At 60.5% G+C, this 24,121-nt stretch overlaps 2 protein-coding genes across 4 annotated transcripts; both read left to right on the forward strand.

The window, feature by feature from the left end:
- Positions 1-113: 113 nt before the first annotated feature.
- RNPEP (arginyl aminopeptidase) lies at positions 114-16,182 on the forward strand. 2 transcript variants are annotated; one of them, XM_004285392.4, is made up of 11 exons: positions 114-799; positions 4,550-4,690; positions 5,003-5,151; positions 9,051-9,167; positions 9,685-9,920; positions 11,744-11,857; positions 12,549-12,661; positions 12,748-12,856; positions 13,636-13,860; positions 14,566-14,708; positions 15,651-16,182. In XM_004285392.4, the coding sequence occupies exons 1-11, from the start codon at positions 353-355 to the stop codon at positions 15,807-15,809; spliced, it is 1,953 nt and encodes a 650-aa protein (XP_004285440.1). In that variant the 5' UTR covers positions 114-352; the 3' UTR covers positions 15,810-16,182. The 2 variants fall into 2 exon arrangements, with proteins under 2 accessions (XP_004285440.1, XP_033271812.1); XM_033415921.2 differs by lacking the exon at positions 114-799 and adding an exon at positions 2,913-3,165.
- A 2,473-nt stretch (positions 16,183-18,655) lies between these two features.
- ELF3 (E74 like ETS transcription factor 3) lies at positions 18,656-23,300 on the forward strand. Of its 2 annotated transcripts, XM_004285391.3 has the most exons (9): positions 18,656-18,798; positions 19,154-19,324; positions 19,606-19,827; positions 19,974-20,069; positions 20,176-20,295; positions 20,398-20,487; positions 20,644-20,760; positions 21,697-21,892; positions 22,536-23,300. In XM_004285391.3, exons 2-9 carry the CDS (start codon positions 19,162-19,164, stop codon positions 22,648-22,650), a joined length of 1,119 nt encoding a protein of 372 aa, XP_004285439.1. In that variant the 5' UTR covers positions 18,656-18,798; positions 19,154-19,161; the 3' UTR covers positions 22,651-23,300. The 2 variants fall into 2 exon arrangements, with proteins under 2 accessions (XP_004285439.1, XP_049551798.1); XM_049695841.1 differs by lacking the exon at positions 20,176-20,295.
- Positions 23,301-24,121: the final 821 nt, after the last annotated feature.

Here is a 24,121-nt window from a genome sequence, read left to right on the forward strand (position 1 = left end):
GGGGCGGGGCCGGCGGCACGGTCCGGGTGCGGCTGTACCGGGGCCTTGGCAATCGGCGGGGCGTGGTCAGCGCTGCGGGGCGTGGTCTGAGCTTTGTGGCTTGGTCATGCCGGTTCCGGGCGTGGTCTGAGGAGCGGGGCCTGCACCAGTGCACGGGGGCCATGGCGAACGGCGGGGCGTAGTCTGAGCTTTGGGGCGTGGCCATGCTGAGTGCCGGGGCGAGCCCAGCGCTGCCTGTTGGGGCCCACTCGGGTGCGCTGCAGAAGCTCCGGGGACCACGACAAGCGGCGGGGCGGGGCCTGCGCGGCGGGGCGGGGCCTGCGGCGGCCCGCTCCAGCGGCGGCGCGGGGCCATGGCGGGCAGCGGGCGTGGGGCCGGCGGGCGGGTGCTGCACTCAGCGCAGGCCGAGGACGTGGCGTCGGCCTCCAACTTCCGCGCCTTCGAGCTGCTGCACCTGCACTTGGACCTGCGGGCCGAGTTCGGGCCTCCGGGGCCGGGCCCGGGCTGCCGCGGGCTGAGCGGCTCGGCGGTGCTGGACTTGCGCTGCCTGGAGCCCGGCGGCGCCGCGGAGCTGCGGCTGGACTCGCACCCGTGCGTGGAGGTGACGGCGGCGGCTCTGCGGCGGGAGCGGCCGGACGCGGGGCAGCCGGGGCCGGAGCCGGAGCCGGAGCCGTTGCCGGTGTGCACGCGGCCCTTCTCGCACTACGGCCAGGCCCTGTGCGTGCGCTTCCCGCAGCCCTGCATCGCCGGCGAGCGCCTGCGGGTGCAGCTCACCTACCGCGTCGGCGAAGGACCCGGGGTGAGTGCCCCAGCCCCGCGCCGGCCCCTCCTCCCGCCCCTCCTCGTGCAGATGCGCCCCCCTCATCCCCTCCCACCTCCCCTCCCATCCCTCCGCCCCATCCTCATCCAGATGCTCCCCCCACCCTTGCCTCCCACGGCACCGAGGAGGTCACCTCCTCCAGGCTGGGCAGCAGACGGTTCACGAACAGAACTTAGGGTTGTCGCTGCGCTCGGCCTAGGCTGGGCCCTGGTGATGAGCTGCTCCGCTGTCCTCTAGGGCGGCCTGACAGTGCTGGCTGGTTACCCGCTGCTGACTCAGTCCTTTGTTCCAGGTGCCCTCCTAATGCCTCGGGCTGGAACAGCTCGAAACTGGGCAGTTAGTAGTGTTTCCTCCTGCGAAGTCCTGGATTTGATGAACAAAAAAATCTGAGTAAAAGTGAGAACCAGAATTAGGGTGCACCAGGCTTTGTAATAACTTGGCTTTCTCACTGTTGGTTGACTCAAATCTTAACTGGGGGGCGGGGGGCGGCAAATGTTGGCGATCAGAAAGGGGAAGGTCATGTGTCCACATCTGTGAATGTCCGGGCGTGGCTGCCAGTCCTTTCTTGGATGGGGTGTGCTACAGGTCTCAGCGGGCTGCCTGCCTACCATGGAAGCTTGCTTATTTGGTTGCACTTCCCCTTTTGCTGTTGCAGCTCGCTCCAAGGGCAGTTGTTTCCATCTTTCACCATTCGGGAAGTAAATGAACCTTATGATAGAACTTGTTTAAAAAATTAAAGTCCAAAGCAATGTAGACTGACCTCTAAGGCAGAGGAGAAACCCGGGGACTTCTAGGGATAACATGCCATCTGGAAATGTGTTTGGTTGCTCTAGTATATTTTGGTTCCTGGTTTGGGGCAGAAATTAAATAGGATGAGTGGAAAAATTAGGCCCTCCTGGGTGTGCCTAACAAAAGTGGCACCCCAAATTAAATATTGGAACTAAATAGCTTTCATTTAAGACGTGGTGGCAGAGATACACACTTGATGAAGAACTGCCCTTTGCCCTGTGAAGGCTGCACTGGTGGCACTGTGCCTGTTCCTTCCTCTCATTGCCACCGTCCCAGGGAGGGCTCTCACCTTGGACACCGTGGGTCGCAGCATCTCCCTGACTTGGAGTCTATAGTGTGTGTCCTGCCAGCCTCCTTCATTTTCTTCTCTTCATGTCAATAAAACAAAGCCGAGAACCAAAGAAAACTCAAGCAAAGATGACGAGAAGGAATTGTGGTTGAGGGGATGATAGTCCAGTGTTTATTGAGCTAAGCCTGACGATAGCTACATGAGTTGTCTTTATGTAAAGTCCTAGTACTGTGCCTGGTACCTCTCACTGCCAACTCATTACAGTTGTTTTCATTAATAGGATTTATTTTTTAAAAAGCTGTGTAGAGGACTTCCCTGGTGGTCCAGTGGCTAAGACTCCGTGCTGCCAATGCAGGCGGCCCGGGTTCGATCCCTGGTCAAGGAACTAGATCCCACCTGCATGCCGCAACTAAAGATCCCGCATGCCACAACGAAGATCCTGCGTGCCGCAACTAAGACCTGGCGCAGCCTAAATAGATAGATAGGCGTCTAGATTACCAGGAAAACTGAGCAGATAGTACAGAGTCTCCACAAGCCGCTTCCACACACACACTGTTTACCCTTTACTGGTGTTTTACAAGTGGGATACATTTGTTCCAGTTAATGAGACAGTATTGATACTTTATTATAAACTGGGATCCACAGTTTTTCCAGATTTCCTTAGTTTTTTTAAAAAATAATAACGGATATTTATTGAGCGACTTTCATGTACAAGGTATTATTAGTGTTTTTTAAATTTTTATTTTATATTGGAGTATAGTTGATTTACAATGTTGTGTAAGTTTCAGGTGTACAGCAACCTTAGTTTTTTGTTTTAATTTATTTCATTTTATTTTTTTGGCCGCACGGCATGCCATGTGGGAGCATAGGTCCCCAACCAGGGATGGAACCCTTGCCCCCTGCAGTGGACGCACGGAGTTATAACAACTGGACCGCCAGAGAAGTCCACAACCTTAGTTTTTAATGTGTCTTTTTCTGCTCCAGGGTCCCATCCAGAAATCCACTGTGTGTTCCGCTGTCACGTCTCCTTTGGCTCCTCTTGGCTGTGACAGTTTCTCAGACGTTCCTGTTGTGGTGACCGTGATAGCCTGCAGGAGTGTGATACCCTCTATTGGAATTTGTCTGTTGTTTTTCTCATGATTAGACTGGGGTTATGGGGGTTTGTTTGTTTTTCATAGACTATTTTTTAGAACAGTTCCGGTTTCGCAGCAAAACTGAGCAGAAGTTCACAGAGATAAGGTGTCATTTTTGTAACGTCGCATTGAGGGCAACAGTATTGACAGGATTTATGGCTGCTGTGCAAATATACCTCCGGTACATTTATTTGCTGTGCAAATGTACCTCCGGTCTCCGGGATGAGGCAGAGCTTGTTGGGTTTCTGCACCAGGACGTTCCTCTCTCTCCCCTGCTTCCGTCTGTACTGGACTCTGGAACGAGACTCATCACACACACACACACACACACACACACACACACACACACGCACGCACACATTCTCAAGCAAAGAAAACCCCAGCATCCCATTGTGTCTCCCTTGTGCCTCTTAAAAATTGGTCTCAGGACTTCCCTGGTGGTCCGGTAGTTACGAATCTGCCTTCCAGTGCAGGGGACGTGGGTTCCATCCCTGGTCGGGGAACTGAGATCCCACATGCCGCGGGGCAACTAAGCCCATGCACCACAACTAGAGGGAAGCCCGCGTGCCGCAACTAAGACCCCACGCAGCCAAATTAATTCATAATTAATTTTAAAAAGAACAAGAGACACCTCAGGGAATGTTCTCGTCCTTGAGTGTAGTTCCCAGGGGGGAGAAAATTGGTCTCAAGTGCCTCTGTGCTCAAAGCCCTTCATCACAGCTGCCGGGTGGGTGCCCACCTCTGCCGGAAGCTGCACTCCCCCGCGCCGTCCTCATGCTGCTGCCCACCTCCTGGAGGGACTCTCCTCCCTTCCTTCCTGCCATCTAAATCCTGCCCACTTTTGAAGGTCCAGCCAGGGAGTTTTGCTTCCCCTATGAAACCCTCCTGGAGTCACCTGACCCTGTTCTAACCTCTCCGTGGTGTGCGGTGCTGACACACACCCTCCTCACCCCCCGCGGTGGCATCTGTGTTACAGGTGAACTTCTCTTCGCTGTGGGCAGGATTTGGGTTTGTAAAAATCGTTCAAATGTGCTCTTGATTAAGGGCTGACAGAAGACAAGAATCATAGCCAATGCCTATAATGTAAAACACGTTTATTCTGAAAGGGCAGATTGGAGGGATGGAGAACACGCATTAATCAGACTCCTTGCTATTAGCTTCTGCTTTTCTGTGTCTTTTATCACAAGTTCAAGAACAGCTTCTTCAGTATTTGTTTTTTGGTGAGAAGTTACTACAGCGCGGGGGACAGAGGAGGGAGGCAGGACCAGGGGGTCGGAGGCCACCCCAGGAATGCTTGAGACGGCCCATGGGACACACTGAGGGGTGGCCCTTTGGTGCTGTCCACCCTGGGAAGTGGACGTCAGACCTCGGCCTGGACTCCAGAGCGTCGCAGTCTGAGCTGGACTGGCGGGCGGAGGATCCCGAGGGTCACCTCAAGCCTCCCCTCCGGCCAGCTCCGCCCGGCCGCGCTGTGCTTGTGCAGGATGTCAGTTCCCAAAGGGTCTTGCCTCCTCTTAGGTTTGCTGGTTGGCTCCGGAGCAGACAGCAGGAAAGAGGAAGCCGTTCGTCTACACGCAGGGCCAGGCTGTCCTGAACCGGTCCTTCTTCCCCTGCTTCGACACTCCCGCGGTGAAGTGCACGTACTCTGCTCTTATTGAGGTGAAGCAGGCTGAGAGCAAATGTACCTGCCCTTGGGACTGAAAAGTTCACTTCTATCAGGTCATGTTTCAGGTGGTAGATTATTACCTCCATTGGGGGGTACCTCTGAAAAACTCCTCCACCTGCAGAAATTTGATCTGTGCTAAATCCCATCAGTTTGGCACAAGTTCAGTTTGTTGAAGCCTCTGTGCTTCCCAAGGTGGACCCCAGGCCGCTGCCGTCACCACGCGGGTTGCTGGCCATGCCGCCCTTCTAGCTGATCAAGGGCAGACTCTGTCCAGGCGAAATCTCCTGAGCCTTCTCTCTTGTCAGGTCCCAGATGGCTTCACAGCTGTGATGAGTGCCAACACCTGGGAGAAGAGAGGGCCAAATAAGTTCTTCTTCCGGATGTGTCAGCCCATCCCGTCCTATCTGATAGCTTTGGCCATCGGAGATCTGGTTTCGGCTGAAGTCGGACCCAGGTAGGAGACCGAGACCCCGCAGGCAAGAGTGAACCGACCTCTGAGCACGGAGGCCTCTGACCAGCGAGCGGACCTCCTGGGGTGGCCCTTGGGGTCACGTCGGAGCCTCCCGAGCCCGGGACCTTTCTGCGGGACAGGGCGCGGCCTGAATGGCCAGAGGATGTGTCCTTTCCTCCCCCTCCCTCCTGCCTTCCTCCCGTGTCTGCGCTGAGACCGTCGGTCCTGCAGTGGCTGCGGTCCTGGGCCACCTTCAGAGGGAGGTGGGAGCTCCAGCAGCAGTTTTAGATGATCTTTATTAGCATCTTTAAGGTCTAAATTATCTTCTTGCTACTATAGTTGCTTTTTTATCTTTGTAGCAAATCTCCCTATTTTCTCTGGCGCTTGAGTCCTGGAAATGTACGGCCTTGATCTCTCTGTCTCCCTCTGGAGAGGCCCGGGGAAGCCGCCTGTCTGTCTGCTCCAGACACAGAGGCCTGGACCTGTGTTGGCAGAGGGGCCTCCGTGAAGTGAGATGGGTTTAGTGGAGATAAATAAGGATTTTGTACGGTTTCCTGAAAAAGAAATTTGACCAGGAGCACAGGTTTTTCCTGGCTGTCATCTTACCCACCAGCGTAGCATAGTCCTGAAAAGTGAGAGGGTCGGTTTGGATGTGAAGCCGTGGCTCTTCCTGGCCCCGCTGCGGTCCTTCTCTCTGCCGGGCCCTCAGCCCCTGGAGGTGCTGGATTGGCTACATGCCTCGGGCTTCACAACTGGGCTCAGCAGTGGCGCCAGGGCCGTGAGATCAGAGGGAGAGATGGGTGGGGCCCCGTTGGCATCTGCTTCCAGCCACGCGCTCAGGAGAGCACCAGCCCTGAGAGACGAGGGGTCCCTTCCTGGTGGACAGGGCAGTAGGTGACCTGCGAGCATGGAAAACAGACAAGGGGAGGAACGTCTTTTAGGGTGTTTACTCTTGCTGAGGTTCTGTTAGTAGGAGTAGGAGCTACTAAGGGGAAATGAGAGAACAGTCTATTCTAAATACACTGGATCACGGAGGTTTTTTCAACCCTTTGTACTGAAGTGACGACACAGTACGTTAATCCAGGTGACAGAACCCGTTTTACTGGTGCTGATGACTTACTCCAGTCCCCCGTCAGGTGGACAGTCCTTGCCTCCTGGGTCACATCGGAGGGTCTTGAGGGAGTCTGCCGCGTAGGAAGATCTTCCATCTAGTCCCCGTTACCTCAGGGGGAAGACCCTGGCCAGGAGAGACTGGCGGACATCCCCAGGGGCCCCTTTATGTACGGTCCCTTCTAACCCTTACAGGCAACACTGAGGGACGTATTGCTGTCTCCAGTTTGCAGTTGAGAAACTGGGGCTTTGGTAAAGAGCCTTGTGCAGTCACGTGGTTGGTAGAACTGGAATTCAGAGGCAAGGGTTTCTGTTGCAGATCCCGTGCTTTTTGCCCCTAGAATCCTGGTGATGAGATTCCAGCTTGACTGAGAGCATCCTGGTTTCTTTGACAGAAATCTGTGTGCTGGCGGAAATGTCGTGGGCGTCCGCGGCCTAGCCCGTTGTCGCTGAGGACAGGGCTGAAGGCCTTTGTTATTTGTGGTGCCCTGGCTGGGGATGGAGCAGCTCAGAGTAGTGCCTGGGGACTTGGACTCTGTGCTGGGGTCTTATTCTCAGCCCGGTGCCCTTTTTCTCCATGTGGGTTTCTCCTGGGTTGAGGGTGGCCTGAGGGCTTCTCTACCTCCTCTGCCTTCTCCCCACACCACCCCCCCCCCCGACCCCCATTCCCACTCACGGCCGCACCCTGCATCCCAGGCCTGGACTTGGGTATCGCTGTGAACCGGGCGGGATCAGAAACCTCCAGCTGCATGTAGGCCTTCATTCTCTGCCCCTCCTGCTGACCTTCGCCCTCTGGGGGCCTCACTCCTACCACGTCCCGCTGTGCCTGCGCCTCGCCCTTAGGGCGATGCTTGCTCCCGGGCGGGCGGCAGCCTCTCCCGGGACTTCTCTCCTGCCTGGGTGGTGACTGGTCATCTCTCGCCCACACCCCAGGCCCTCCGGCGTGTCCTGCTGCCGCCCATCTGCCCCGGGCTCCTGCCATCCGCTTTCTCCACTCAGCACCTTTCTCCATTCAGCGTCTCTCTTTTGAGAGATGGAGAAAATAATGAAGCTGTGCGTGGTACCCGTTCACATTTCTGGTTTCTTGGTGAGAAGCTGGAACGAGAGAAAAGGTGATGCAGGCGTTTGAGAGGTTTCCGTGCGCTCAGCCGTCTTTCACTCACCTTTGCATCTCGCGCCCCTTAAACCGTCTCTCCAGTTTTCCTTTCAGACGCCGGCCCCTCCCTCCAAGCACAGGGTCTCGGCTCTGCTTTGTGGAGATGTTTGGTCTGTCGGGTACGATTGTGTCCTGCACGTCCAAGGTCCCTCCGTCTGCTCTCATCCCCACATTCGTCCGTCTGGACCGCGACGACAGGTCCTTTCTTTGTTAAAGCCAGTCTTCACCTGACCCGTTGACTCACCCCCACCCCCGTCCTCTGGGCTTTGCTTCATCGTCTAGTCCCGTCTTCAGACCTGCGGCCCCCACCCACAACTGGCCAACTGGCTCTTTCCTCTCCACCCCTGGAGTCCCGTCCCCTAAACTCGCTGAAGCTCCTGAGGTGAGAGGCCGTTGCTCAGCGTGGAAGGTGCAGGGACTCGAGGATGTGCCCTTGGCCTCCACTTCCCGATCCCGGGCCCTCCTGGCCGGTCCTCGCTGGGCTCCTTGGGGGTCTGGCTGCCCTGGGCGCAGGTGCCCCAGGTTCGGTCCTCGCCCCCGGCTGTGCCTGGGAAAGCTCACGCCCCCTCGTATTGAGCATGTTTCCTGTGTCCACAGCTCCCTAGACACAGTCTGATGGTGTCGCCCCCTGCGCTCTGCAGGGGCAGCTGTGTCACGTGGCATCTGAAGCCCTTTGTGCCCCGAGCTTGGGGCCTCTCCCACCCCCAACCTACCCCCATCAGACCTTGGACTCTGGTCACCCCAGACCCCGGTGGTTCCTCGCCTGCACGTGCGGCTTCCTTCCCGCTACGAGGCTCCTGCTTTTGCTGCTGGGACCCCCGACGCGGGTCGCCCTGCTCCCCCTCCTGCTAGAACAGTCCCCGAAGTTCTGCCGAAAGGAAGCTCTCTTCGTCCTGGCCTCGCACCCACCCACTTGGCCGTCTGTCCCCCGACTGAGGATGTCCGTGTAGGGAACGCTCTGTGGAGCATCGAGGGGCCTTGACACAGCCTTCGGCTGCAGGGCCCCTGAACCTGGGGTCAGCTCGTCCTTGAACCCCGAGAATGGTCTCGGTCCCTCCCATCCCCTTTCAGCCTTGGCTTCCTTTGCACTGGATCTTCTTGATTTTTTTTTCCCCCCTTACCTCTGTTTCCTCATCTTTTTACTGTGAAAATTTCATAATTGGAAATTCCTGCAGGACATTGAAGGAATGATGCTTTGAGCACCTGTCTGCCCATCCGTGTTGCTGTACTAGGTTTGCTTTCGTGTGGATCTGTGGGGGTTTTTACTAGACCATTTGAAAGCAAGTAGGTCCGCCTGCCTGTCCGAAGAGTGAAGGCGGTTACCACTTTTCTGTTAATGTGAATTGGTTTATCTCTCAAGTGTCTTTCAATTCTAAAGATTCGGTTGTGAGAATCCTTTCTAATCTCTCCGGAGGTACACCAGCATTTCCTACCTGAGCCACTGTATGAAGGGTCTTCACACCCATCTCGTCTCCTTACCGCGCACCTTGCAGATGGGGACTGAGGCTGGGCGGGGGGAGAGCCTGTCGCCTGCAGGAGCCCCCCGCCCCCCCCTCAGTTGGTGCACGTGCTTTCAGGACGGGTCCCGCCGTGGCCTCTGAGCACAGTGCTGCCTTCTCTGCGCCCTTGTCTCCAGGAGCTGGGTGTGGGCCGAGCCCTGCCTCATCGCAGCTGCTAAGGAGGAGTATGACGGGGTCATAGAAGAGTTCTTGGCAACGGGAGAGAAGCTTTTCGGACCCTACGTTTGGGGAAGGTGTGGTATCACGTGGACTCTCATGTCTCTGTTGTTACAGTGAGCCGGCCCTCCCCGCTCCCCGGCCCTGATCCGGGGGGCGTAGGGGAGGGGGGAGGAGATAAGCCAGGCCTCATCCGCTGTGGCCAAGGAGGGGCCTGGGAGGGCAGGCATTGCGGGGACAGAGGCGTGCCCGTGCCAGCAGTTGCCGGGGTGGAGATGGGGATGCGCTGTCGGGGACGTGGCTGACTTGTCTTTCCTGTTGCTGGAAGCAGCTCCGTACCCGTTTTCTCTTTGTCATCTTCAGACTTGAGGTCCCCTAGATAAGAGGCTCCATTAGGTCTGTGTGACCCACGTGGGCCTTTGGGGAGCTGGGTGTGATGGAGTCAAGCGCGTGCCCACTGTGAGGGGCCTGGGAGGGAGGCCCAGTGGGCCGGGGGCGGGGGCAGGGCTGAGGACCGGCTCGCTGTGCCGTGCCGCCACCCCCGTCAGTAGCCCGGATGCAGCTGGGCCCCTCACGGCAGCCTGCCTCTGGCAGGTACGATGTGCTCTTCATGCCCCCGTCCTTCCCATTTGGAGGGATGGAGAACCCCTGCCTGACCTTCGTCACCCCCTGCCTGCTGGCGGGGGACCGCTCCTTGGCCGACGTCATCATCCACGAGATCGCCCACAGCTGGTTTGGGAACCTGGTCACCAACGCCAACTGGGGGGAGTTCTGGCTGAACGAAGGCTTCACCATGTACGCCCAGAGGAGGATTTCCACCGTCCTGTTTGGTGAGCCGCCCCTGAGGACCTGCCTCCGGTCCTGGGCCTGCAAGGCTCCTTCTGGGGAGTGAAGGGAGGAGGGGGTAGTGCAGTGAGCCCGTGACAGCCAGGGAGGGCAACTCGAGACCAAGTTACACGTAAGTAACTGTGCCCACCTCACTGCATGTCACACATCAGCAGGGGCTGGGGGCAGAGGGAGTCTCGAAAATGACACGGCGGGATGAGCTAGCGGTGGACGTGCCTCCCGCTGGGGCTGAAGCTTCCCTGTGCTTCGCCTGGGCGAGAGCGGCCCGGGCTGGTCGCCCAGGTACCAGTTCGCTTAATGAGCGAGTCGTCAGATCACTGTCCCCATCACCTTGGATTGAACACCTGTTTTGTACCAGCTCTGTCACGTACCACCTTCCCGGCGGCTGCGTGGAGATACTGTTATTCCCATTTTACGTGTGAGTCCACTGCGACTCAGAGAGGATAGGAAATGTCCCTCAGCCACTTAGCAGGTGAGGGCAGACCCTCAAATTGAGCCCAGCTGTGCTTTTCAAATACATTCTCGGGAATTCCCTGGCGGTCCAGTGGTTAGGACTGCGCGCTTTCACTGGCAAGGCCATGGGTTCGATCCCTGGTCAGGGAACTAAGATCCCGTAAACCACGTAGCACAGCCAAAAAATAAAATGTAATACATTATCAACACAATCTCCATGTTGAAAAGCCATGGTGTATCAGGTGCTTTTGTTATGTTTATTATTTCTCTGATCAAAATCTATTTTGGCACCAGTGGAAAAGCACACACAAAAATACTTATCTGTAATCTCACTGTTCAGAGGTAATCGATGGTTATCCTTTCAAACATTTTTCTACATGTGTGTGTGCGTATCATCAGACTGTACATGGTTTTAGAACTGCCTTTTTTTTAATATAATAAACATTTCCCCAAGTCATTAAATTTTCTTCTACAGCTCCAGAGTATGGAGGCTTCATAATTTATTCAGTCAACCTCCAGTTGTTAGGTTGTTTTCAATTTTCAAACGAAATAATATTCTGACAGACATCTTTACATAGGTTCATGTGCGTCTCAGATGATTTCAGTAAAGACAAATTTCTAGAAACATCATTTCAGGACCTGAACATTTTCAAGGCTTTTTGTTTTGTTTGGCATACATTGTCTCCTGCTTCCCAAGTTTACACTTTCATCCAGAGTACGTAAAGCAGTAGTGTACCGGCCGCTCGGACTCCCGCACGCAGCTGTTCGTGTGCACCGTGTGTGCGCCTGAGGGCGCTGAGGCTGGCAGGGGCGGGGGGGGGGGGCGTCACTGGCCCAGATCAGAGCATCTCGCGAGTGGCGGCGGTGGCTGGTACACACCCGGGCCCTCCCCAACCCTGTCCCCTCAGTTGTTGTTCTTTCTTTCCCATGGCATGTGGGATCTTCGTTCCCCGACCCGGGATTGAACCCGGGCCCTCCGCAGTGAAAGCGCGCAGTCCTAACCACTGCACTGCCGGGGGATTCCCTCCCTCAGTCGTCTTTAGAGCCAGAAGGAGACTCAGATGCTAGAAAAATCTTGGGTGACAGTTTCTCTTGTCTGACAGAACACTCAGATGAAGAGATTCTATTTTCGTGGGAGATCAAATTACCGTCTCCACAGATAACAACATGCTGAAGGGAAAGGTCACTCACTGTCAGAGGGGTGGTGTGGGCGGGGCAGGCTGAGGAGTCAGCCGTCCACAGCCCCCGCGCCCGCCGTGCCTGGGGAGTGCCACCCCCGGGCTTGGGGCCTCCGTCCTCTTTTCGGGGCCTCGTGGGCACCGCGGGGGGTGCCAGCCGCTTTCCTGTCGCGCAGGACCCGCCTACACCTGCTTGGAAGCCGCCACCGGGCGGGCTCTGCTTCGGCAGCACATGGACGTCACGGGCGAGGAGCACCCGCTGAACAAGCTGCGCGTGAAGATCGAGCCAGGTGGGGGCTGCTCTGGCCGCCGCCCAGCCCCCGTCGGGCTGGGCACACCTGGATCCCCCCTCGGGAGGGAGGAGCCCCCAGGCCGCTCCTGAGCGACTCCGAGATGCTCTGTGCGTCTGGGTCCCTGTCACTTACTCGTCCCTTTGCCGCCCCTGGTCCATGGTCAGCTCAGCCCCGCGGCGTTTCTAGAGCGAGGTCGCCCTCCCCTCACCGAGGGCGTGACCCAGCACCAGAAAGCTCGTGACTGCTCTGAGGTCATGGGTTTTTGTTTCCTAAGATTTTTCTTCAGTCCCACGTGTGACTAACTTAAACCTTCCTGTGCAGTTGAAGCGCGTGTTCCTCGATGCCTCTGACTCTGACCATGAACTTCCTGTAGTCGGGCAGTCAGTTCTGTTTACTCCAGAACGTGCACAGAACCCACCCCGCCCCGGTCTGGGCAGGCGCAGCGCCTGTGGGTGACCCGTGGGGCTGGGAAGGCGTTGGGTGGAAGGGCCCCCCGAGCACAGCGCCCCGGGCAGGGGGCAGCCGCGATCCCCCGAGCCTGCTTTCTTTGTCCTCCCACTGGGTCCATCTTCAAGTCCCTCGAGAGAGGCCAGGATGGGCCCGGAACGTTCGTGGCCTTGCTGTGCGTGGGAAGCTGAATTCCGGTCTCTTCCGTGGCTACTCTTTGAATCCAGAGCTTTCTCTGCAGGTGTCGACCCAGACGATACTTACAACGAGACCCCCTACGAGAAAGGCTTCTGCTTTGTCTCCTACCTGGCCCACCTGGTGGGTGACCAGGACCAGTTTGACGATTTCCTCAAGGTACCTCAGCTCTGAGGTGAGGGGAGACGAGCGGGGGCCCCGCTGCCGGGGGCTCTGGGTGACCGACCGTGCCTCCCTCCTCACAGGCCTACGTGGATGAGTTTAAGTTCCAAAGTGTCCTAGCTGATGACTTTCTGGAATTCTTCTTGGACTATTTCCCTGAGCTGAAGAGAAGGAGGGTGGATTCCATCCCGGGTGAGCAGAGGAGCCGGCCCACCGCTTCCAGGTGGTCGTGGAGGGTGGGGTCTGGTCCACGCCTTGGGGGGGGGGGCTGAGGTGCGCCCCCTGGGGGCGGCGTTTTGGGGCAGGCCCAGGGGCCCAGGCTCTGTCCCACAGGAGGAGCTCGCTCACCCCCTGGCCCCCTTTCCCCACTCTGCTCTTCTGCCCCTCTCTGTCCTCTGGTCTCCCCGTTCCTGGACACACGTAGTCAGACCCTTAGCTCTGCCCAGGCCTGCCCCTGCCCCAAGGGGCTCCCAGGGCAGGAATGGGGCAGCGGCCCTGCCTGGGGAGCGCGTGAGAGGCCTGCTTCCTAAGAGAGGGCGAGCACGGCCCGTCGCGGGCCAGGCAGCTCGTTAGATGTGTCCCCACTTCCTGCTCCATGCTGGGCGCCGTCCTGCCAGCTAGTGAGGGGTGGGGCCGGGCAGGACCCCAGGCAGCTGGCTCCGGAGCCCAGGGGCATCAGCACGGCCGTTCTGGTCGTGGGGGCTGGGCCGTGTCTGTGCACGTGGCTCTACGGCTGATTTGCAGCACAGAACACGCTCACGTGGAAAGGGGCGGCCAGGTCCATGAGACGGCGTCTAGGCATCACGCTGGCTGGGGCCCTGTGGAGCGGATGACCGTGCGGGGCAGTGGTGCCGTCGTCGGGGGAGAGCTTAGGATGGACGGAGGCTCGAGGTCTCGGGCGCTGCCTGGGCAGGCGGACCGTGATGCTGCTGGGGAATTCTGACGGAATCTTCTCTACTTCTGCCAAACAGGATTTGAATTTGATCGCTGGCTGAACACCCCGGGCTGGCCCCCCTACCTCCCTGACCTCTCCCCCGGGGACTCCCTCATGAGGCCAGCTGAGGAGCTGGCTCAGCTGTGGGCGGCCGAGGAGCTGGACGTGGGGGCCATTGAGGCCGTGTCCACCTCTGCCTGGAAGACCTACCAGCTGGTTTATTTCCTGGATAAGATCCTCCAGAAATCCCCTCTCCCTCCCGGTGAGAAACAGTGGGTTGTTTCTTCAAGGTTGGAGGGAGACAGACTTGTGACGCTCGTCCCAGGTGGCTGCGGGGCATGGGAAGGCGGGTGGACGGAAGCCCGGGGCAAGGAGCGCGTCGGCGGAGGGATGCAGGTGCCCGCGCGAGTGCCGGGGGGCGGGAAATCGTAAAGCCTGGTGCTCGTGGAGTCCTCACCTCGTGCAGGTCATTCTTCCAAGCTCCCCTGGCTCTGACGCCATCTGATCCTCGTCGCTGCTCTGTGACCCCAGGGACTGGGGAGCGAACCCGGGGCACAAACAGATCCCACAGCCAGTAGACGTGGGGCTGGGGTCCGGGCCTGCTGGGCCGCAGCTCTTCGGCACACATGCTTTGTTGCTTCTCAGCCAGAAGTAGTATTCACCAAGGGGTGTTAACTCAGAAAGACAGAGCAAGCTGACGTGTAGCAGGTTGGCGGTGGGATATCTGAGGCAGGTGCGCAGGCTTTAGTGGGGTGACCACAGGCAGTCTGTATTAAGGGAAGGTTGGAGGAAGAGCCGTGGGAATTACAGCAAAGTCGAGACGAGGCCTGACCCCCTCGGGCCTGAAGAAGCAGGAAGAGGGTGGTCGGCAGCCTCCCTGAAGTTCCTCCGGGTGCCCTCGGACACATGGCCGCCTTAGCTCATGGTGTGCTGGCGAAGTCACTAATGACCCGTTTCTTTTCTCCAGGGAACGTGAAAAAACTTGGAGAGACGTACCCGAAGATCTCGAGTGCCCAGAACGCGGAGCTACGGCTGCGATGGGGCCAGATTGTCCTCAAGAACGACCACCAGGAGGACTTCTGGAAAGTGAGGGACTTCCTGCACAGCCAGGTGGGTGACCGCCACCTGCCTGTGCCCCTTCTGCACATGGCAAGCAGGGCCTCTCGGACCGCCCTCTCGGGAGCAGGGCCGAAGGGCCTGGCGGGGTCCTGTGAGCAGGCTGTGGTGCCGCCCTGGGGGAGAAGCCCCGGCCCGGGAGCTCCTGCAGGTCAGCCGGGGAGGCCTGTGGGGAGAGAGCCAACCGGCACTGACCCGAGGCAGGGACGGTCATGCGACAGCGGGGCTGGTCTCTGGGAGAGGCCGGAGACCAGGAGAGGTGAGTGAAGGTGCGATTGTAGGCTCCTCCTCTGGGGGAAGCCGGTGGCCTGGGAGGGTCCAGAGGCCTGCTGGACCCAGGTCACCGGGAGCGCTGCCCTGCCGGGGAGGGGCCCACGGCCCTCAGGATGAACCATTCCACGAGATTCCAGAGCCGGGCTGTGGACAGGCCACGCGCAGACTCCCTCACCTGTTGGCAGGTACCTGCTGGCAGGTTCTCGAGCCCCTGAAGGCTTCCCAGCCTCTGGGTGTCAGGTGTGGCCGTCTCGCGCTGACGTGAAGGTGCGGGTTTCCTTCTGCTCGGCTGCAGGCGGCCCTTCTGGGGCCCTGGTTTAGGCTTAGGCTTTGCAGCCTTTGCCGTGAGCTGTTGCCTTGGTGCCTGACCACTTAGAGCTCTGAAAGTTTGGAGTCTCCCATGTGCCAGCCCCCTACTCGGTTTTGTTGAGTGTAGACGTCTCCAGGAGGGTGAATACCGACACCTAGCCGCGTGGAGCTTTGGCTGCCAAGAAGATTCTGGAACACAAGCCCTCACGTCTAGGAAGCCTCTCATTCCAGCAGTGATACCCGTGTCCCTTTTGGCCCCTGATCACGAGGCTGTCAGATGGGCCCAGGGCAGGGGCTGGGGGCTGCAGACCACCGTGCAGGCTGACGGGCCTCGAGCACGCACGTCTCTTGCAGGGGAAGCAGAAGTACACCCTCCCACTCTACCACGCCATGATGGGGGGCAGTGAGGCCGCCCAGACCCTCGCCAAGGAGACCTTCGCGGCCACGGCCTCCCACCTCCACAGCAATGTGGTCCACTACGTCCAGCAGATCGTGGCGCCCCTGGGCAGCTAGGGGCTCCCACTGTGGCCTCTGTGTCTGCAGACTGCCAATTCCAGTTCTCATCAGCCTCCCAAGTTCACGTCCCCGTGGGGTAACCTGTTCTCTGGCCTTGGTGTTTGGGACTCTGGGCTTCTGCTCTGACTGGACGGCTCTGGACCCGTTGTGCGACCAGGAACCTCCATACTCTCTGGGCTGGGTGGGCGGCAGGCTTCGCCCTCCCCGCCTGGGTCTTGGGAAAAGCAGGAAGGATTTTCTTTACTCTCTCTTTTCTTTTCTTTCTTTCTTTCTTTTTTTTTTTTTGCTGATTCTTGAAGTACTGTGCAAAGGGCTGATTTCTGGTGATTCCTTTTTCAGGTTTAATCATTATTTTAATAAATAAAGTGAAAAGTATCTTGGTGACTGTGAAATCCCTTCTTCCAGGTCCCGCTCTCTGTTCTGAGCAGGTTAGGGGGAGACCCAGAGCAGGACGCTGGCTCCCTGTTCCTAAGGAGCCTGGGCTGGAGGAGGTGGGGTTCCCACAGGAGCATGTGCAAAACAGAGGGCACGGAGGCCGCCTCTTTGAGCCGCATCCCTCCGTGCAGCGTCCCGCCCGCCCCTTCCTCTTTACCGTTGCTGCTAATAAGCGCGCACTGGAGTGCTCTTTCTGCAGCCTCTCGCCATCCGTGGGCCTCGCGGGGCCTTGCCCTCCCCGGTCCTGGGTGACGGGCTCCGTGTGGTCTGTAGTAGAGTCAGTTCAGAACCTGGCACTAAGCTCTGATTTCCACGTGGGGATCTAGGCAGTTAGCGACTTGGGGTGGGGTGTGGGGCGAGGGGAGGTCGCACAGAAGTATTTCAGGATCTTTGTTTTCCTAGATTCAGGGTCTCCCTGGTGGCTGGCTGCCCGGCGGGCGGGCGGCGCAGACCTCCCAGCACGCCCTGCACCGTGGGAGCGAGGACGCGGGCGCTGGCTCCTGGCTGCTCCTGGCCGCTGTTACAGGTGGGGACAACCGGGGGCCGGCCAGACGCCTCCCGCGCCCTGCTCGGTGCCCAGCCGCTCAGCTCTGCGCCCAGCGGTGTCCTTCCTGGTTCCGTGCAGACCCTGGGGCGCCAAGGGGCCCCACGGGACCACTTCCGCAGCCGGAGCCTGAGTCAGCTTCACAGCCAGGCGTCCTGAGCTGTGTCCCCCGCTGTCCCGCCAGGTGGGCCTGCGACAGCGCCTCTCCTGCCCCCTCCACAGCCCTCTCCCAGCCAGGTGCTCTCGGAGGGCTGGCGGGGAGCACGTGAGCCGTCTGGAGCTGGAGCTGGTTCTCCCACATTCCAGGGCGAGGGACAGGGTAGAGGGCGTGCCTCGGGCTGTGGGGGAGGCCCCTGAAGGGCTGGGGAGCTGCTGCCCCAGAGCTCGGCTCCCCGCCGTGGCCCGTGGGAGGGACCCTGGACCTTAACGCCCTCCGCTCTGCGGGGCACCCAGCAGTGTCAGACCCCGGACGAGAGGCAGATTCCTGAGACAAACCTCTTAGTCCTACAGAGGGTTAAAGGAAGGGGGGCTGGGGCGTGGCCTTTCCCTTGAGGCTGGGCCTCCCAGGACCTTGGCATTAACCAAGGAGGAGGGGAAAGAGATGCTCAGATGCTGCATCTTTGATGCATAAAGATCTGAGGGATCAGTAAGTCCAAAGGGCCTTGTCTTCATGGATGGGAAACGGAAGAGGCCCCAGGACCCGTCTGTGCCCCCTCGCCAGCCTGTGCCGTCCCTACGCAGGCCTCTGTGGTCAGCGGTACATGGCCCTTGTGGTTAGGGCTGAGATCGTGGAGGAGACCCGGGTAGGAGGGGTTGCCTTGCCCACAGGGAGGGTGAGGGCCTCTGGAAGGAGCGCCAATTGGGGGATTTAAACCTCAGCCCCACTTAACTAGCTCCGCGTGGCCTGGGCAAGTCTTCAACCCTCGAGCTGCCACCTGCTCGTCTGTAAAACGGGGATCACCACACACCCTGAGGATTCTCACAAGGGTTAGACGGAGCCCTGCTAACGTGGCCTGGCCCCTGATGAGCGCTGAGCCAGCCCAGGTAGCCGGGCCTCTGACGCTAGAGGGCAGCAGGTAGGTGCTGCTGAGCCGTGTGCGTGGCGATTAGATGGAGGCCAGATAGAGGGGTAAACACGTCCACGTGGGTCCGGCCCCTCCCTCGGCAGCCCCACGCAGTGGGCTCTGCCAGGGGCGGGGTAAGTTCTTTGGAGCAGAGCCAGGTCCTGCAGAGGGGGCTGCAGTGACTCTGATGCTTGGATGGCGTCCGGCAGGCAAAGGATGCCAAGGCGTTGCCAACTAAGTGGGTGCCAGTGGCGGCCCTGTGGCCGGGGACGCTGGGGCCCTGGGCAAGGCTGGCAGGCCGTGAACGTTGCCTGGTGTCTGGAGAGCCTTCCAGCCCGAATCCCGGGCGTCACGGGAAAGATCCCCAAACCTCCATATCTTCCCTCCCTGCTAGGCCCCCTTGTCCTCAGACCCGCAGACGTTTGGGGGCCAGGAGCCTTCCTGACCCAGTTCTGACCCAGATTCCCTGCCCCTCCCTGCTTCAGCCCATCCTTGGCTTGGCCCCCCCCAGAGGAATTTCCTGAGCCAAAGGTGGCCGAAAGTGCAGATGCCCACCCAGCGTCCACCTGCCACCCGCCCAGGCCACTGCCCTGTGCCCAACCCCAGAGGGTGCGGGATGACAGACCCTGACAATCATTAAACCAGCCGGGCCTGATTTCCCAGCACCGCCGGCCTGGATCCCGGCCAAGTGGCACAAAATATGCAAATCACCTGGGGCCAGGAGCCCAGTCTAAAGGCCAGGAAATCCCCTCGACCAATGAGCCACCAGCTCAGGTTACCGCGGGTGCCTATAAAGGCCCGGGCGCGGGCGGAGCTCGCAGCTTCTACTTAGCGCAGCGGTGGGAGCGCGGCCTGCGTGTCAGCGCTACCTGGCGGGGCTTTCTCCCTGGATTTCCTCCGCCTGCTGCCCCTAAACCCGCCTGCCACACCCTCGGCCGCCAAGGTAGGACCCCCGCCTGTCACATTCCCCCGCCTGGCCCCGGGGGGATTGGGGAGGGGCCGGTGGAGCTTGGTTCTGAGCCTGCCCAAGCAGGAGTTGCAGGGCTGGGCGGTGTCCTGAGGGCCCGAGAGCCTGTCCCTGCAAAGGACAGAGTGGCCACGACTGCAGGTCCCACTCGTGGGCCCAGGAGGGCAGAGGAGGGAGCCCAGCGGGAGGCCTTGTGCCCCCCACCAGCACACCCTCCGTCCCCTGGGCTCTGAGACCCTGGAGCCCGTCTTGAGGAGAGGGTGTCCTACGAGATGTTGACCTTCACGCCCTTGGGTCCCTGGCTCTCACCGGCCTTGCCCTCCCTTCCCAGGTAGCCTCATGGCTGCAACCTGTGAGATTAGCAACATTTTTAGCACCTACTTCAGTACGATGTACAGCTCGGATGACCCCAATCTGGCCTCTGTTCCCCCTGCCGCCGCCTTCGGGGCCGATGACCTGGTGCTGGCGCTCAGCAGCCCGCAGGTGCCCCTGGAGGGCACAGGTGGGTCTCAGGAGGGGCTGGGCGTTTGGGGAGGGGGAGACGTCCGCCTAAGAGCCTGGGACAAGTGGGGGATCGGGCAGGGGGAGGGCTGGGGTGAGCTGTAAGAAGCTGGGGTGTTAGGATTTGGGGGCTGTGCCTGGCGGGGGTGCTGGCCGGGGTGCTGTGAGCACCGCCGCCCGCCCTGCTCCTGGCTGGGTGCTCTGAGAGTCCAGGCGGGACCCCCGGAATCCCCAGCTGGCCCCAGAAGGGGGCTGACCTATCGCTGTGCCGGCCCCTTGCAGAGAAGGCCAGCTGGTTGGGAGAGCAGCCCCAGCTCTGGTCCAAGGCCCAGGTCCTGGACTGGATCAGCTACCAAGTGGAGAAGCACAAGTATGACGCCAGCACCATTGACCTCTCGCGCTGTGACATGGACGGGGCTGCGCTCTGCCGCTGCGCCCCTGAGGAGCTGCGCCTGGTCTTCGGGCCCCTGGGGGACCAGCTCTACTCCCAGCTGTGGGACCTCAGTGAGTCCTGGAGGGGAGCCCGCCTCCTGCCCCGCCCCCTCCTCAGTTAGGGAGGCTGGTCTGGGGACTGGCCCGAGGGCACCACCAGGGAGAGAGCCCCAGGGAGGGGAGGGGAGACCCCTGGGCTCTGACCCCCTTCTCATCAGCTTCCAGCTTCCCCGACGAGCTCAGCTGGATCATGGAGCTTCTGGAGAAGGACAGCATGGCGCTTCTGGAACCCCTGGGGGACCAGGGCCCCTTGGGTGAGAGCCCCTTCTCTCAACCCCCCTAGCCTGTCCTGTCCCCTCTCTGCCCCACACCCCCAGCTGGGAGAGTCAGGGCCCCCTCTGAACTCTCACCTCCCCCCAGACCAGGGAAGCCCCTTTGCCCCGGAGATGCTTGAGGACTGCAGACAGGCCAGCCCCTTCTACCCGGGCAGCTTCGGCACGGGGGCCCCCTCCCCGGGCAGCTCTGACGTCTCCACCGCAGGTGAGCCTCCCCTCCCCAGATGCCCTGAGCACTGGCGCCCCGCACTAGACCCCGGGCTTTCTGGGAGGACCGGAAGGGGCTCACTCTGGCCCGCCCCTCCAGGGACTGGCGCGTCTCAGAGCCCCCAGGCCTCAGACTCCGGTGGAAGCGACGTGGACCTGGACGCCCTGGACAGCAAGCTCTTCTCTGGGGGTGAGCGGAGGGAACCTCCTGGTCCCCGTGGGTGTTCCTCTGGCAGTGCTCAGGGGCTGGCCCCCTGCCCCCACCCCCTCAGGGTTTTCCTGGAGGGGGGTTGTCCCCCAGCAGCCCCCATCCCTCCCTCTCCTGACCTTCCACCTCTCCCCACAGACGGCTTTCCCGACTACAAGAAGGGGGATCTTAAGCATGGGAAGCGGAAACGGGGCCGGCCCCGAAAGCTGAGTAAAGACTCCCGGGAGTGTCTAGAGGGCAAGAAGAGCAAGCAGGGTGAGAGGGGGCCCTGCACGGCTGGGGGGCCCTGCACGGTGAGGGGGACCCTGCACGGCGGGGGGGCCCTGCACGGCGGGGGGGCCCTGCACGGTGAGGGGGACCCTGCACGGCTGGGGGGCCCTGCACGGTGAGGGGGACCCTGCACGGCTGGGGGCCGTGGTGGGGCCGGGGGGTCCTCTCTCCTGAGCTGGGCCCTCTACATGTTCCTGTGCACGGAGCCAGGGTGCGCGTGGTCACTGCCCGGTGGCAGGGCCTGGCTGGTCCTTCATGGTGCATGTGGCGGTGGAGCCACGGGGGCTGCAGGAAGGGTGGCGCTGGGGTCCAGGCTTCCTGCCCACCCCTCGTCCTGCCTGAGGGACACACTTGCTGGCGGGTGCTGGGCAGGCGCAGGCAGGGACAGTGGCTCGGCCGCTGGACGGCCCGTCCACCGAGGGCCACGCAGGGGTGGCCCTTCCACCCACCAAGTCCCTGCCCCCTGGCCTTGGCCCTTGCGTGGGCCCCCGCAGCTCCTTCTCATCTGCACGTGCAGCCCCTCCCACACACACTGGGCCTGTTTGCTTCCTGGGGTCATTCTTCCCGGGAAGCCGTCCCCTTGTCCCCCAGGCCGGGGCCAGCTCTGTGGTCCTGCACCTGCTAAGCTCTCACCACCTTTTGCTGTATCTGCTTTTTTACCATGACCCCTCGAAACTGTGAGCCCCTCAATGCGGTCCCATGTCTCAACCGCTCTTGTATCCCAGCCAGACATTTGATGAGTACCTGAGCGAGTTAAACCTCTGTGCCGTGCGAGACGTGGTCTTCCTGGAGCTTCCCCAGCTGTCCCGTGGGGGAGGCCAGGAGGGAGGCAGCCGCCAGTAGGCTGTGCGCCGGGATGGGCAGCAGTCGTGGGGGTCAGGGGTCGCCTGGGCCGCTGACTGATGGAGCCTGGCCTTGCAGCCCCCAGAGGCACCCACCTGTGGGAGTTCATCCGCGACATCCTCATCCACCCGGAGCTCAACGAGGGCCTCATGAAGTGGGAGAACCGGCAAGAGGGCGTCTTCAAGTTCCTGCGCTCGGAGGCCGTGGCCCAGCTCTGGGGCCAGAAGAAGAAGAACAGCAGCATGACCTACGAGAAGCTGAGCCGGGCCATGAGGTGAGCGGGCGACACGGCGCCGGCGCCGTCGGAACCTCCCCCTTCCGGCGGCTGTGAGTCCCGTGCAGCGTGGCGCCGGCACCATCAGAACCTCCCCCTTCCGGCGGCTGTGAGTCCCGTGCAGCGCGGCGCCGGCACCATCAGAACCTCCCCGTTCCGGCGGCTGTGAGTCCCTTGCAGCGAGAACTACGGGGTCTGGCCACCTCGTGGACTCTGTGGGAGCCTGGCTGGCCCGCAGCACACGCTGAATTCGGTCTGACCGCATTTCTTTGTGTCGCCTGCAAGGCTCGTCCTAAGAAAGGCCCTTGGTGGTAAAAAGGGCAGTAGCCGAGGCCCACACCATTGAAGCCATTAAGTTGCCTGTCTCTGGACCTTGGTTTTCTCGCAGACCATCGCTAAGGTTTCCTCAACCCTAAAATCGCGTGGCTTCGTGATGGGCCCAGGACAGAGGCGAAAGCCACACAGAAGCCAGGGCATGGCCCGGTGCGCGGGACAGAGCAGGGCGAAGGAGCAGAGGCTCCTCGGTGCAGGAAGTGGCTCGGGCCCAGGTCGGCCGGGCTGCAGCCCAGCGGGGCAGGTCACCTGAGGATTCCTGGCAGGCGGGCCCCTGCCTGGGCACCTCTGACCACCCTTCTCCCCTCAGGTACTACTACAAACGGGAGATCCTGGAGCGGGTGGACGGCCGGCGGCTTGTCTACAAGTTTGGCAAAAACTCCAGCGGCTGGAAGGAGGAGGAGGTGGCCGGGCATAGGAACTGAGGGTCGGACCGGCCCTGCGACCAAAGCTCGGACCTGAGGCTGCAGCCCCCGGAGGGGACCACCAGGACGCCTGGGCATGCGCCCTGCGCCGTGGAGAGAAGCTGAGGCTCTGGCTTCTGTCGGCCATCATCCTGGCATCTGGGGCAGGTGGCCTCTGCTCTCTGTTCTCCTCTTGGAATTACAAGCCTGGTGTTTGAGGCCACTTGTGTGCTGGCTGTAGCTGCGCTCGCGGCTCCTTCTGTCTGGGCCGCGTCAGACCAAATCAGACCCCAGTGGCGGACACCTCCCTCCTACAGAGGCCGGAGCGGGCTGAGAAGGCTGGGGGCCCTGGGCCCGGAGAAGGGCCCCCTCTTTCTGGACTGGCTTCCCACTCCCCACTCAGTGCTTGGACTCCGCGGGCGGGGGTCAGAGCACTCCGTAATTTATGTGCTATAAATACAGATATGTACATAGAGATCTATTTTTTCTAAGACATTCCCCTCCCGCCCCTCCCTCACCAGGTGCTGGTGGCCACACTGACTGTTCTAGGCCCTCTGTGGACCAGTGAGGAGCAGGGCAGTGCCGGGACCCTTGGGACGGGGCTCCTGGCTCCCTCCTCCTGTGAATGGGGGCAGAGACCTCCAATAAAGTGCCTTCTGGGCTTTTTCTAACCTTTGTCTTAGCTACCTGTATACTAAAGTCTAGAGCTCTGGCCCGGATGTGGGCAATGGGGCTGGGAAAGGGGACCAGGGCAGGGGTCTGCCGGCTGCAGGTGAAGGTGGAGGCTGAGGTTGGGGGAGAGTGAGGGGACGGGTGATCCTTCCCTGGAGCTTGGGCTGTCCTGCCGCCACGAGGCACCAGCGGGGCGACCTGGGCCGAGCCAGGCCTCTGCAGCCCGCTGCCCCGCTGTCAGGCCGCCGTGCCCTGGCGTCCACTAAGGAGTCTGGAATTGCGTGTCTGGCCTTGTGGAGCAGATGTGCATTCCAGCCAAGCTGGCTGCAAGCTGAGTATCTGTGAGATGAATCCAAGCTTTCGTTGTCGGACGTGGAATCGGAGTTATGATCTTGCGGAGGGAAAAGCAAACAAAGCGAGATGAGTGCTTGAGGACTCGGGGGAGGAGGAACGCCTGGCCTGGTCTGTGTGGCACCGCGGGCACCGCTGCCGCCGCGCGGCCCCCTCCCCACGACGGAGACTGACAGCCCGGGTCACAGGCGCAGAGGGAGGCTCGGCTCCCTGGGGACTCAGCCGTGCTCCCTGCCGTCTCCCCAGAGGCTTCTCCAGGGTTGGGGCTCCTCTGACGGTGTCCTCGGCAGACTCCCGAAGGTGCTGCTCTGTCTGCACAGAATGACACATCTGGGTTCAGGTGGGGCTGTGGGTGGGGGGTCCTCGTGCAGAACATCTCCCAGAGCGGAGTTCCTTCAGTCTGAGGCCTCGAGTTCCGGGGAGCACTTTAAAAAGCCATTTTGTGTGTTTGCAAGGCTGTTTAGCTGTC

Source organism: Orcinus orca, chromosome 1, assembly GCF_937001465.1.
Source record: "Orcinus orca chromosome 1, mOrcOrc1.1, whole genome shotgun sequence".
Taxonomy (NCBI): domain Eukaryota; kingdom Metazoa; phylum Chordata; class Mammalia; order Artiodactyla; family Delphinidae; genus Orcinus; species Orcinus orca.

Coding starts and splice junctions, on each gene's coding strand:
- ELF3 (XM_004285391.3), top strand. CDS start 19,162: ATGGCTGCAACCTGTGAGATTAGCAACATTTTTAGCACCTACTTCAGT. Junction 19,325..19,605: donor GGTGCCCCTGGAGGGCACAG/GTGGGTCTCAGG, acceptor GGCCCCTTGCAG/AGAAGGCCAGCTGGTTGGGA. Junction 21,893..22,535: donor AAGCTGAGCCGGGCCATGAG/GTGAGCGGGCGA, acceptor TTCTCCCCTCAG/GTACTACTACAAACGGGAGA.
- RNPEP (XM_004285392.4), top strand. CDS start 353: ATGGCGGGCAGCGGGCGTGGGGCCGGCGGGCGGGTGCTGCACTCAGCG. Junction 4,691..5,002: donor CGTACTCTGCTCTTATTGAG/GTGAAGCAGGCT, acceptor CTCTCTTGTCAG/GTCCCAGATGGCTTCACAGC. Junction 12,857..13,635: donor GAGGGTGGATTCCATCCCGG/GTGAGCAGAGGA, acceptor TCTGCCAAACAG/GATTTGAATTTGATCGCTGG.